The sequence below is a fragment of the Mus caroli genome, chromosome 11 (genome assembly GCF_900094665.2).
Source record: "Mus caroli chromosome 11, CAROLI_EIJ_v1.1, whole genome shotgun sequence".
In the NCBI taxonomy this organism is placed as follows: domain Eukaryota; kingdom Metazoa; phylum Chordata; class Mammalia; order Rodentia; family Muridae; genus Mus; species Mus caroli.
The window spans coordinates 110,641,274-110,651,596 of record NC_034580.1 but is presented as its reverse complement, the minus strand read 5'-3'; the positions used below and the strand labels follow the sequence as shown (position 1 = coordinate 110,651,596).

Here is a 10,323-nt window from a genome sequence, read left to right as displayed (position 1 = left end):
CATCTTGATGAATGCAATTGCTAAGGTCTCCTCAGGCAGTGGTGGCTCACATCTTTAACCCTAGCACTCCGGAGGCAGAGGTAGGTGCCTCAGAGGCAGAGAGGCCTCTGAGTTGGAGGACAGCCAAGTCTACACAGGGAAACCAAAGCCAAAACCAAACAATTGCAAAGGTCTCTGTGCAGGCGGCCCTGAGGATGTCTAGCCTGGCCCTTTTACCTCTACAGCTCTGTCCCTACGGACTTCAGCACGAGTTCCACCACCGTTCGCTTTGGCTGTGACTTTAAGGCGCAAGCCATGTGGACATCACGGATGACCTGTCGGACAGTGGCTCTGAAAGTCTTGCTGATGAAGCAATAGAGGCCAAAGTTGACCTCTGTGTTGAGCATGGCCAACATGTTGGCTATGTCCAAGGCCAGGTGGACCCTCCAATCCCGGTGAACAGGGGCCACATACAGATGGTACAGCATGACAATAATGCGTGGTGCCCAGAGGAGGGCGAAGAGGGAGGTGACACCCAGGAGGATGGCTGTGCTCTTGCTCACCAATGGCCGCAGCCCTCTCTGGCCTCTCTTCCGTAGCCGAAGGATGATGGCAGAGTTGGTGACCAGGAAAACATTGCAGGGAATGAAGTAGACGATGAGGCAGTGAGCCCACTTGAGGAGTTTGTCCATAGTGCTAGGAGGGTCTGCATCCCTCCACACATCCAGCCACCAGTAGAATGGGATGCCGGTCAGGAGGGTAACGCCAATGACGGCTGCAATAGCGCGGTGGGTCCGGCCTGGGGACGAGGTGGCCCGATGGCGTAGGGGGCGGCACAGGGCGTTGTAGCGATCCACTGTGAACAAGACTGCAATCCAGACCGAGGCGTGATTGGCAGCAAACTCCAGGATGTTAGCTGTGCGCACCACGGCCTGGGGCACCTGGCGGGCCAGCACGGCTCCCTGCAGGAGGAAGCCTACGAAGACGATGATCACTTGGGTGACGATATCTGAAGCCGTGAGTGCCAGGAGATAGTGGTAGGAGGGTTTCCTGGTCCTGGCAGCAAGGCGGGCCAGTGCCACTGAAGTCAGGACATTGACTGATGGAGATCCATGTCACAGGACAGAGAGGTCAGAAGGGTCAGAGGGGTGTTAGTAATGGGATCCTTGAGATGTTTGTGTGGTCCCTCCTACCTGTCACTGCAAGGGACAGTGCTGCCTTCTGTTTCTAGTTCCCTCTTACTCCTTCCTGCAGTACTGGGAACTGAACCCAGGGCCAGGCAAGCGCTATACTACTCCAGTATGCCCTAGTGCATTAGCCTTCTTTTTCACTTTGTATTTTGAGTCAGGGTCTAAGTTGCCCTGGCTGGCCCAGAACTCACATGGTAGCCTGGTAGGCCCTGTATTTCCTATTTCTTCCTTCCTAGATCCAGCTGGCCTCAAACTCCCTATAGAGTCGAAGATGACCTTGAACCTCTGATCTTCTGCCTGTATCTCCCAAGTGCTACGATTACAAGTGTGCACTGCTATGCCCAGTTTATGTTGTGCCGGGGATGAAACCCAGGGCTTTGGGCGTGCTAGACAAATACTCAGCCAAATGAGCCACAGCCAAGCCCTTCACCTGCTTGCAAGTATAGTTTGAGTGGCAGATCACTCGCCTAGCATGCCGCAGGTCCCCACTTCCCCCCAACCCTCCCTCCCAGACAGGGTTTCTCGGTGTAGCCCTGGCTGTCCTGGAACTCACTCTGTAGACTAGGGGGCCTCGAACTCAGAAATCCGCCTGCCTCTGCCTCCCAAGTGCTGGGATTAAAGGTGTGCGCCACCACTGCTTGGCTTCTCTTGCTCTCTCTTGCCCTCTTCCCCTCTGTCCCTTCTCTCCCCCCCCCCCCCCCACTTCATATGTTCATGGCCAGCCTCTCTTCTACACTCTCTTTCCCCCTCTCTTTCTCTGTCTCTACTACCCACACAAATCCCTTCCCCACACCCCCAAGAAACTCTATATTACATTTATCATGTGGCTGGTCTTTCAGGGGGAAGGGATGCTTCAGCACAGGCCCCCAGAGGCCCCCTCTTACCCCACACCATACCGCACCTCCACCAGACATATCCCTGGCTTCTTTTTCTTTTTATATAAAACGCACCAGAGGCTATGGACCAACTTGGTAATACTGGATGGCCTCATCTGCAGTGAGCATCTATGCTGGCTTTCCAGCCTAGTCTTTCTCAGGTGTTCTATGTCCTTCAGAGCAGAGGTGTCCTGGGATCCTCTCAGGAATGGGTGTATTTACTAGACTCAGGGGGTACCTCCCAAAAAAATTCACTTGGCCTTTCCTACATCAGTGTACATCCCCCACCCCACCCCATTCAGGTTCCACTCTGCACAGCGGCTACACAGGATCTCGGACAGTGCCACATGGATCCTCTGTGATTTAGCTATCTTGAGAGAATCGGGAACGGCTGATGGATAGCCCTAATTCTGGCTCAGCCTGAGGTCCCCACTCACCAGGCAGCCCTAGGCTCAGCAGGACACTGTAATAGATGACAGGTATGATACCAGCCACACAGGGTGACCTCTCTGGGCTCTCTGGCCAGTGGCCATCCACACCATCGTATCTTGGGTTACTCCCATTGACTGTAGGCAGCAGGGTCACTTGTGGCTGCACAGCTAGGAAGGATGGAAAGGCAGAGGGACAGCAATTGCTTTCTTTTCACTGGGGTTTGATTGACAGCAGCCCCTGCCTGACCCCCCCAAGGCAACTTCTATTCAGTGCTGCTCTGAGCAGAGCCCTAGGACAGACCCAGACAAATGCAGTCCCTAACTCTATGGGATCTCACCCCCTCCACCCGCCCTCCGCTCTCTTATCAAAGGGGAGAATCATTGGCAGTGGCGACAACTCTTCCCCCACATCATCATCCCGCCACCACCGAAACCGGCTACCCAGTGGTAGTTGTGGACAGACAGGGGCTGGAATGGAACAGGAGCAGCTGCGCCTTTAATGAAGAAACTGGGCCAAGTCTGACCTGGCTGTGGCTCCCAGGCACTGCTCAGTTCCATGTCACAGCCAGCCTCTCTCAGGAAAGACTAATAGGATTCCCTTGCTTCCTAAGCCCAAGAGCGTCCATCCTCACAGGTTACCACAACTGATGCTCCAAGGACCCAGATTGCTCCATGTAGAAACTGAGTCCCAGAGTAAGATGGTGCAGTTGTCTAGGAGCTAGTCTGAAACCAGGACCCCTACACATCTGTGCTGGCCTCTAGTCGCCTCAGATACATTTTGAATCTTTTTAGAATTTAACATACAGCTTTTTCTTTCCTGCTGAAGATAAGAGGAGCTGGGGGGGTAGGAAGCTGGGGAGGGCTCTCTCCCACCTCCCTGTCCTCTCCATCACCCTCTCCTCCCCCAGCCTCACCTCCCACACCTGACCTCTATCTTACTACTTACTCCTCCCATTTGAAAAAGACTTTACCTGTCTCTGCTCCCTCAAGTCCCATAGTTCTGGGTCCTGGGTCCCACCCGGGTCACCAGCAGCTTTTCCTTGGGATCTTCACAGCCCCTTGCAACATCACCAGCTGTGTCCCTCACACTGGCTCTGTAAGGAAGAGTTATTTGCCTCACGGTTCTCCCTGTAGCTCTGAGTCTGTTGATACAGAGAGTGGGAGAGTGGGGGTGGGGAGAGAGGGAAAGAAGGGGGAGGGCCCCAGCCATCCAGCTAGGAACTAGATCCAGTAGGAACAAACAGCACTGGCAGGGAAGGTTTGCTGGGCAGAGGGCTTCAGGAGAGAAAGGCTGAGGGTAAGGTATGTCTGTGCTTAGGGGGAAGGGGAGGGAGGTGAAATGGCAGGAAGGTGAAAAGGCCTAGTGCCATAGCTGCTGCTCCTGTGCAAGGGTCTATGGTAAACTAGCTCACTCAGTAGGAGCAGCCACACCCGGAAGCTGAGGCTCTTGTGGGAGGCTAACCAATACGAGGGGCCAATTCCATGGGTTCCCAGGTAATGAATGACTCATGCTTGCCAGAAAGGAGGACATTTGTGTCCAGGAACTGAAAGATTTAGCACAAAGCCTTAGAGGAAGGCAGCTGCAGGCAGGGCTTAGATCTCCAGAGTGGTCTCAGGAGCGAGGTTCAAAGGAGTCTCTCACCTGTAGACGCCACAGTGGAAGGATGGGGTGAGGTCCAGGCTATCCAGAGGACAGGAGATGTTAGAACAAAGGCCAGCAAGAAGCCATGTGCCCTGCTGCCCCGAGAAGGCTGCCCAGGCTGCCTGAGGGGCGAGGAGCACAGAACCCTGTGGTCCCTCAAAGCTGTTTTTCCCCTGGATGTGGCGCAGCCAAGCAGCACTCAGGAACACCATTCTCTGGTAAATAAACACCAGCCGGTGCCGGCAACGCTGCAAAGGAGCTGGAATCCGAGGCGAGCAGCTCCCTGCACCTGGGTGAGGAGTAACCAGGTCGGCCTACCGTGGGCATCAGGACAGACTCCAGTGGTACTGCCTGGGGTGCACAACTGAAGTCTACCCTGGAGTCATTTTCCATGGTTGTCTTAGTCACTTTTCTATGGCTGTGAGCAGACACCAGGACCAACGTAACTCTTATAAAAGAAAGCATTTAAGTGGGGATGGCTTACATTTTCAGAGGATTAGTCCATGATCATTATGGTGGGCAGTGCAGACAGGCACGATGTCAAAGTAGCTGAGAACTTTATATTCTGATCATCAGGTAGCAGGCAGAGAGTGAGACTGGGCCTGGGCTGGGCTTTGGAAGCCTCAAAGCCCCACTCCCAAGGATACACCTCCTCCTGCAAGGCCACGCCTCCTCCTGCAAGGCCACGCCTCCTAATTCTTCCCAAACAATTCCATTCCCTGTGGGCTAAGCATGCAAACATATGAGCCTATGAGGGCCATTTTCATGCAGGCTACCACAGTGATCTAGTTTCTGGAAATGTGCTAGCAACTGTGGTGGGAATGACAGGCATTTTCTGGTTTCCTGAGGTAAATCCCATGCCTGGGCTGGAGTCAACCCACCTGATCCTAAGGCTCAATTTTATTCTCACAGTAGAGGCTTGCTGCCTGCCCCTGGTGGCCACACAGGGATCCTGAGAGGATTTCACCAGGCCTCCTTGGCGGCAATGAGGCTGAGGTAGGTGCTATCTGCTCAGGACAGGTCCCCAGGTATAGTGTTGGAAATTCAGCTCAGAAAAAACAAGTGTCACAGACAGACCCTGCAGACTTCACCTCCCTGCACCATGAGGCCGGAGTGAGTCAGAGACTGGGGCTGGAAGGGTCAGTTATGGCTGAGGGCAAGGAGGACTACCTACTCCCCTGTACACCTCCATTTTTATTTTTATTTTGTGGGATGTAAGCATTATAGGGACACTTTGATGCTCTTCAGGCAGAGCCCAGCGTTCTCCGCTACTGCTCTCCCGTGACCCACACAGATAACCAGAGCCCTGGATCAGGAGTGAGGCAAAGACAGAATAGAGGAGGGAAGCTACATTTGCTAAAAAAGGACACCTTTTCATCTGTGCCTTCAACAGTCTTCACCTGTGGGTCCCTCCCCATGAAAGGGATCTTTACATCTGTCTGTCTGTCTGTCTGCCTATCTACCTATCCATCGTATTTGGGGGAGGTGTCGGGGGGGGCGTAGTTAGCTTGATTCATCTTTTACAGAAGACCCAAGTTCAGTTCCCAGCATTGCCATGGGATGAGTTTTTTTTCCCAACACCCATATCTGATAGCAGCTTCTGTGTAACTATAGCTCCAGGGGATCCACACTGTCTTCTGGCCTCCAAGCATACAGCTTGGGTGTCTGTGTGTGTGTATGTGTGTGTGTTTCTCTCTGTCTCTCTCACTCTGTCTCTCTCTCTCTCTCTCTCACACACACACACACACAAACACAAGTGAAAAATTTAAAAATTGCCTTGGAAGGAACTGGAGAGATGCCTCAGCAGTTAAGAGTGCTGGTGGCTCTTCTGGAAGGCAAGGGTTCAATTCCCAGAACTTACATAGCCACTCACAAACATCTGTAAACTCCCTTTCAGGGGATCCAATGTCCTGTCTCCTGTGGGTACTGTATGCACGTGGTGGTATGTTTTGTAATGCAGTGGCATGATGTGCTGGGAGGGGGTGCTTTAGCGGGCTGTCTTAGTCAGGGTTTCTATTCCTGCACAAACATCATGACCAAGAAGCAAGTTGGGGAGGAAAGGGTTTATTCGGCTTATACTTCCATGCTGCTGTTCATCACCAAAGGAAGTCAGGACTGGAACTCAGGTCAGGGAGCAGGAGCTGATACAGAGGCCATGGAGGGATGTTCTTTACTGGCTTGCCTCCCCTGGCTTGCTCAGCCTACTCTCTTATAGAACCCAAGACTACCAGCCCAGGGATAGTCCCACCCACAAGGGGCCTTTCCCCCTTGATCACTAATTGAGAAAATGCCTTACAGTTGGATCTCATGGAGGCATTTCCTCAACTGAAGCTCCTTTCTCTGTGATAACTCCAGCTGTGTCAAGTTGACACACAAAACCAGCCAGTACACGGGCCCATGCTGAGGCACACCCCCCCCCCGCCCCCCAGGTACCAGCTGTACAACTGGTCTAGGATAAAATGAAGTTTATTTGGGGCATGAGAGAGGAGAGATAAAAAGAAGTAGTTGGCTAGGAACACATTGGGGGAGGGGCCAGAGAGGGAGGGAGGGAGAGAGAGAAAGAGAAAAGGAGAGAGAGAAGCCAGTCCTTTTATAGCAAGCCAGGCTCATACCTGGCTGTTGCTAGGGAACTGTTGGGCGGAGCCTAGCAGAAACGCTAATACAGGGTGCATGGACATACATGTAGGCAAAGATCCATACATATAAATAAGAAAAATTTTTTTTCATTGCCTTGGAGTCTTCAAGGTGAAGATGTAGCTTTCTAGACAGAAAATGCTATAATTCAGGGATGTGTGGATTCCAGGACCCTTCATACCCCACAGGAGATGTCATGCTTGTCCTAGCATTGAGCTACACACAACAAGAGTTGGGGTCTACAAGATCTATAATCATGGGGACAGCAATGTCAACACTGACATGCCAGGGAATAGCAGTACCTGACTGGGCATAGGTGGTGGCAGAGTTAGGGCCACCACGTCATCAGTAGGTACATATCCTGTGTAGAACTATTACATGTTTTTGTTTTAATCCCAGGTGTGGGATATGAGGCTGCTTCAGATTGTTCACATCAGCTGACTATGATTTGCCTCGTGCTCTAGCAGAGGCATGAATTTGCCAGCAGCAGATAGTTTCTGCAATTGTGTGATGTTTGGGATTCTGAGGACTTTTCAGAGGGTATATAAAAGCTAGGGCCCTGAGAGGTAGAGGGTTGTTGGTGGATGTTGTTCTTGGTGTGTTCAGTAGTTGTGTACAAAGAAGAAACAACAAGAAGAAATTAGATATCCTGACAGCAAAGATCAAACTTACCCCAAGGAACTTGATGCCCCTAATCAACAGGAAGTAGTCTAACAATTATGTTGCCCCTCTCTAACCTCTGACTTTGTTCATGGATCTCTTTCCTCTATCCTTTTTTCTCTCTTATCTGGTCTTGGGTGGGGATTCAAAGGGTAGAAGAAACAAGAATCCACAAAGTAGCCAAATCCAGCTACAATGTTTCCTGTTCTTGGAGAGGGGAGTTTCTTCCTACATTGTATCTATGTCAGTGGCCAGGATGGGCCATTGATAGCCCAAAGGAAGGGACTGTGCCCATAGGCATGCAGCTAATGACCTGGCTGTGAAAGATGTTGTCATCCAACAGCAACATGCCTTGATCTTTCTGGTCCTCAACATCTTTTGCTATCACCAGTTCATCCATCCAGCACTACCTGGAGGAAGCATCCACGGGCCTTGTCCCTCCATTGCTCATCCTTAAATTATGGCAGGCCCATTTATCTAACTGCCTACCTTTTGTTAACACATGAGGAGACAAGGACCATAGAAGATCAGCATGTTGGTAGGAGTCACAGATGTAGCTGTTTGGCATTTGAATTCAGGTGCATTCCTCCTGTTGTCTCCCCCAGGACTGTTCTATTTCACTCCTTCACACAATGTTCTTGGGAATAGAGGCCACTGTAAGCTGCAGCTCCATGGGAGAGAGGTCTGTGGATCAGGTGGCTGGCTGTGTTGGATGGGGAAGGGCGTGATCAAGGGTGAACAGGAGAGAAGTGGTGCCACTGTGAGCCATCCACAGCATGTGAGCAACTTTAGGGTGATCCTCTACCATTTTGAGCCTGATCTCTTATAGCCCAGGCTGGCCCTAAGCTCTCTGTGTAGCAGAGGCTGACCCTGAATTCCTGCTCCTCCTGCTTCCGTCTCACCGGATCTTTCTTTAATCTTTAGTGGGTCCACTGGATGTGTTGAGCCTGGAACCACTTCCCCAGTGAAGTGAGCCTTTAATGACTGGACAGAAGACTTTATGAGTGTAAGGAGGCTGCTAGGTAGGGGCAGGCTGGGTCTTAGGTCCACCTCTCCTCCATGTTCCTTCAAGGTCAGTGTCTAGCGTCTGCTCTTTGCCTTTGTGATTCAGAAGCTCTCCCTTCCTACCCATGACTATGGAAGTTTACAGTTGCTTCTAGACCCTCTTGAGATACCTTGTTACATGGAGATCATTTATTGGGGTTGACCTAGCTTCCAAGAAGAGCTACCCTGAGTATATGGACATTTATGCCCATGCTGTGCCTGTTCTGGCTGAGCATAAACAAGTTCCTTAGACAGTGCATATGCACCCTGGGCAGGAAGTCACACTCCGCTGGCTCCTCTCTGGGGACTGTTCTTGCTTGCAAGATCTTTAGACTTGTGCTCAAGGAGTGATAGAGCTTCTAGACCATGGGGTGGTGGGATGGATGGCAGGGAATAAAATGTGGTATTGTCCTTCTGTCACCTTGAAGACTGTGCAGGCTGAGCACTCTTCTGTACATATCCGGTCTCAAGACACCCCCTACCACAGATATGTATGAATATATAGCACACACATGCACACATATAGCACATGCTTGCACCCACTGTATCAATGGGAACTTTATTCAGTAAGTCAGTTTTTAAATCATTAGAAAAGAGGCAGGGATGAGGGAATTTAGAATCATGGGAAGAGTCTGTCAGAGATGGGGAGTGGGAGGTCTTCTTGGTAGCCTGAGACCTCCTGGTCCATCACACTTGAAATGTCAATCATAGATCATAGTTCTGAGTATCCATAACAATCTGTTGGTTTGCTTAGGAAACAGAATGTTCAGTCCTGCCCTTTGGAATTCTAGTTCCTTAGTGGAACATGGGAGATGCCAGTACAGATAGACCAGGCATTAAGAGAGTCTAATGGGGGTCTCCAAGAACAGGGATGATGCACGCTTACTGAGCAACAATCATTCCTGTTGATGGGCATTGTGCCTAGGAGTAACACTGCCTCCTTGGCTGGACAGCCCTGTCCCACATAGGCTCTGTCTGCCTCAATTGAGCCTAGGTGTTGTACAGTTTAAGGGATGGGTAGATGGACAGCCACTGGGAGGACCATGGTGCCTCTGAAGAAGGAAGAGCGGGCGTGAGAGTTCAGTCAGCTGGGAGGTGTTTCTGCTAAGCCGGACAAGCTGATTCTGCCAACCCAGACAACGTTGGTGCCAGACCCAGTTTTTGCTTTCTCTGTGGCTCCAGGAGGAGGTGAAGCTGTTGGGTCTTTGCACTGGAAAGAGGTGGAACTCAACACATGAAGCTAGTTCCTGGGATCCAAAGAGCCAGGGCAAGAAGTTCCAACCCATCTCCAGAGCAGGGTCTGGCCTCTAAGAAACTCAGATTTCCCAGGATCCTCTGACTTCCATGTTTCAGTCTTAAGGGGGTCCCTCTCTTAAGGAAGTGGGAAAAAAATTCCTGTTGATTCTATGTAAAGGTGAGGTCTCAACACACACATGCATACACACACATACACCACAATGCCCCCCATGTGTGTACACATACACATATACATGTACACACGTGTATACACACATGCACACATACACACGAATGCAAAGACGCATGCATATAAATACATGTACACACAGACATATGCATCACCCACACAGACATGAACATACATATACAGGACTCCACAGCCCACCTTCTCCTTCTCCATTGCCTTTGGTTTTAGGACATTTCTCTGTACTATCTAACTGAGACTGCAATCTAGCTCCCTGCCTCAATTTCCCTACTCATGGACTATGGTGCTAGGTTTGTTACATGCCTTTTTGGAACTTTGGGAAGGGGAAGGCTGGAATTTAGGTAGAAGCTGGTGGAAGGCACCTTCCAGGGAGGGGAACCTTGAAATGATGGGCCATGCATAGGCTTGAACTAAAGACTTGGGC

The 10,323-nt window shown here is 51.0% G+C and overlaps 1 protein-coding gene across 1 annotated transcript; it reads right to left on the bottom strand.

Moving 5' to 3' along the window:
* Nucleotides 1-218: 218 nt before the first annotated feature.
* On the bottom strand, nt 219-3,477 carry Gpr142 (G protein-coupled receptor 142). The gene is made up of 3 exons (XM_021178334.1): nt 3,447-3,477; nt 2,482-2,643; nt 219-1,078 (listed from the first exon to the last, which is right to left on the bottom strand). The coding sequence occupies exons 1-3, from the start codon at nt 3,469-3,471 to the stop codon at nt 219-221; spliced, it is 1,047 nt and encodes a 348-aa protein (XP_021033993.1). The 5' UTR covers nt 3,472-3,477.
* Nucleotides 3,478-10,323: the final 6,846 nt, after the last annotated feature.

Excerpts from the sequence above, each read along its gene's own strand:
- Gpr142 (XM_021178334.1), bottom strand. The coding sequence starts at position 3,471 with ATGGGACTTGAGGGAGCAGAGACAG. Across the intron at positions 2,644-3,446 it reads ACTTGAGGGAGCAGAGACAG|CTGTGCAGCCACAAGTGACC; the intron begins GTAAAGTCTTTT and ends CATCCTTCCTAG. Across the intron at positions 1,079-2,481 it reads GCTGAGCCTAGGGCTGCCTG|TCAATGTCCTGACTTCAGTG; the intron begins GTGAGTGGGGAC and ends GATCTCCATCAG.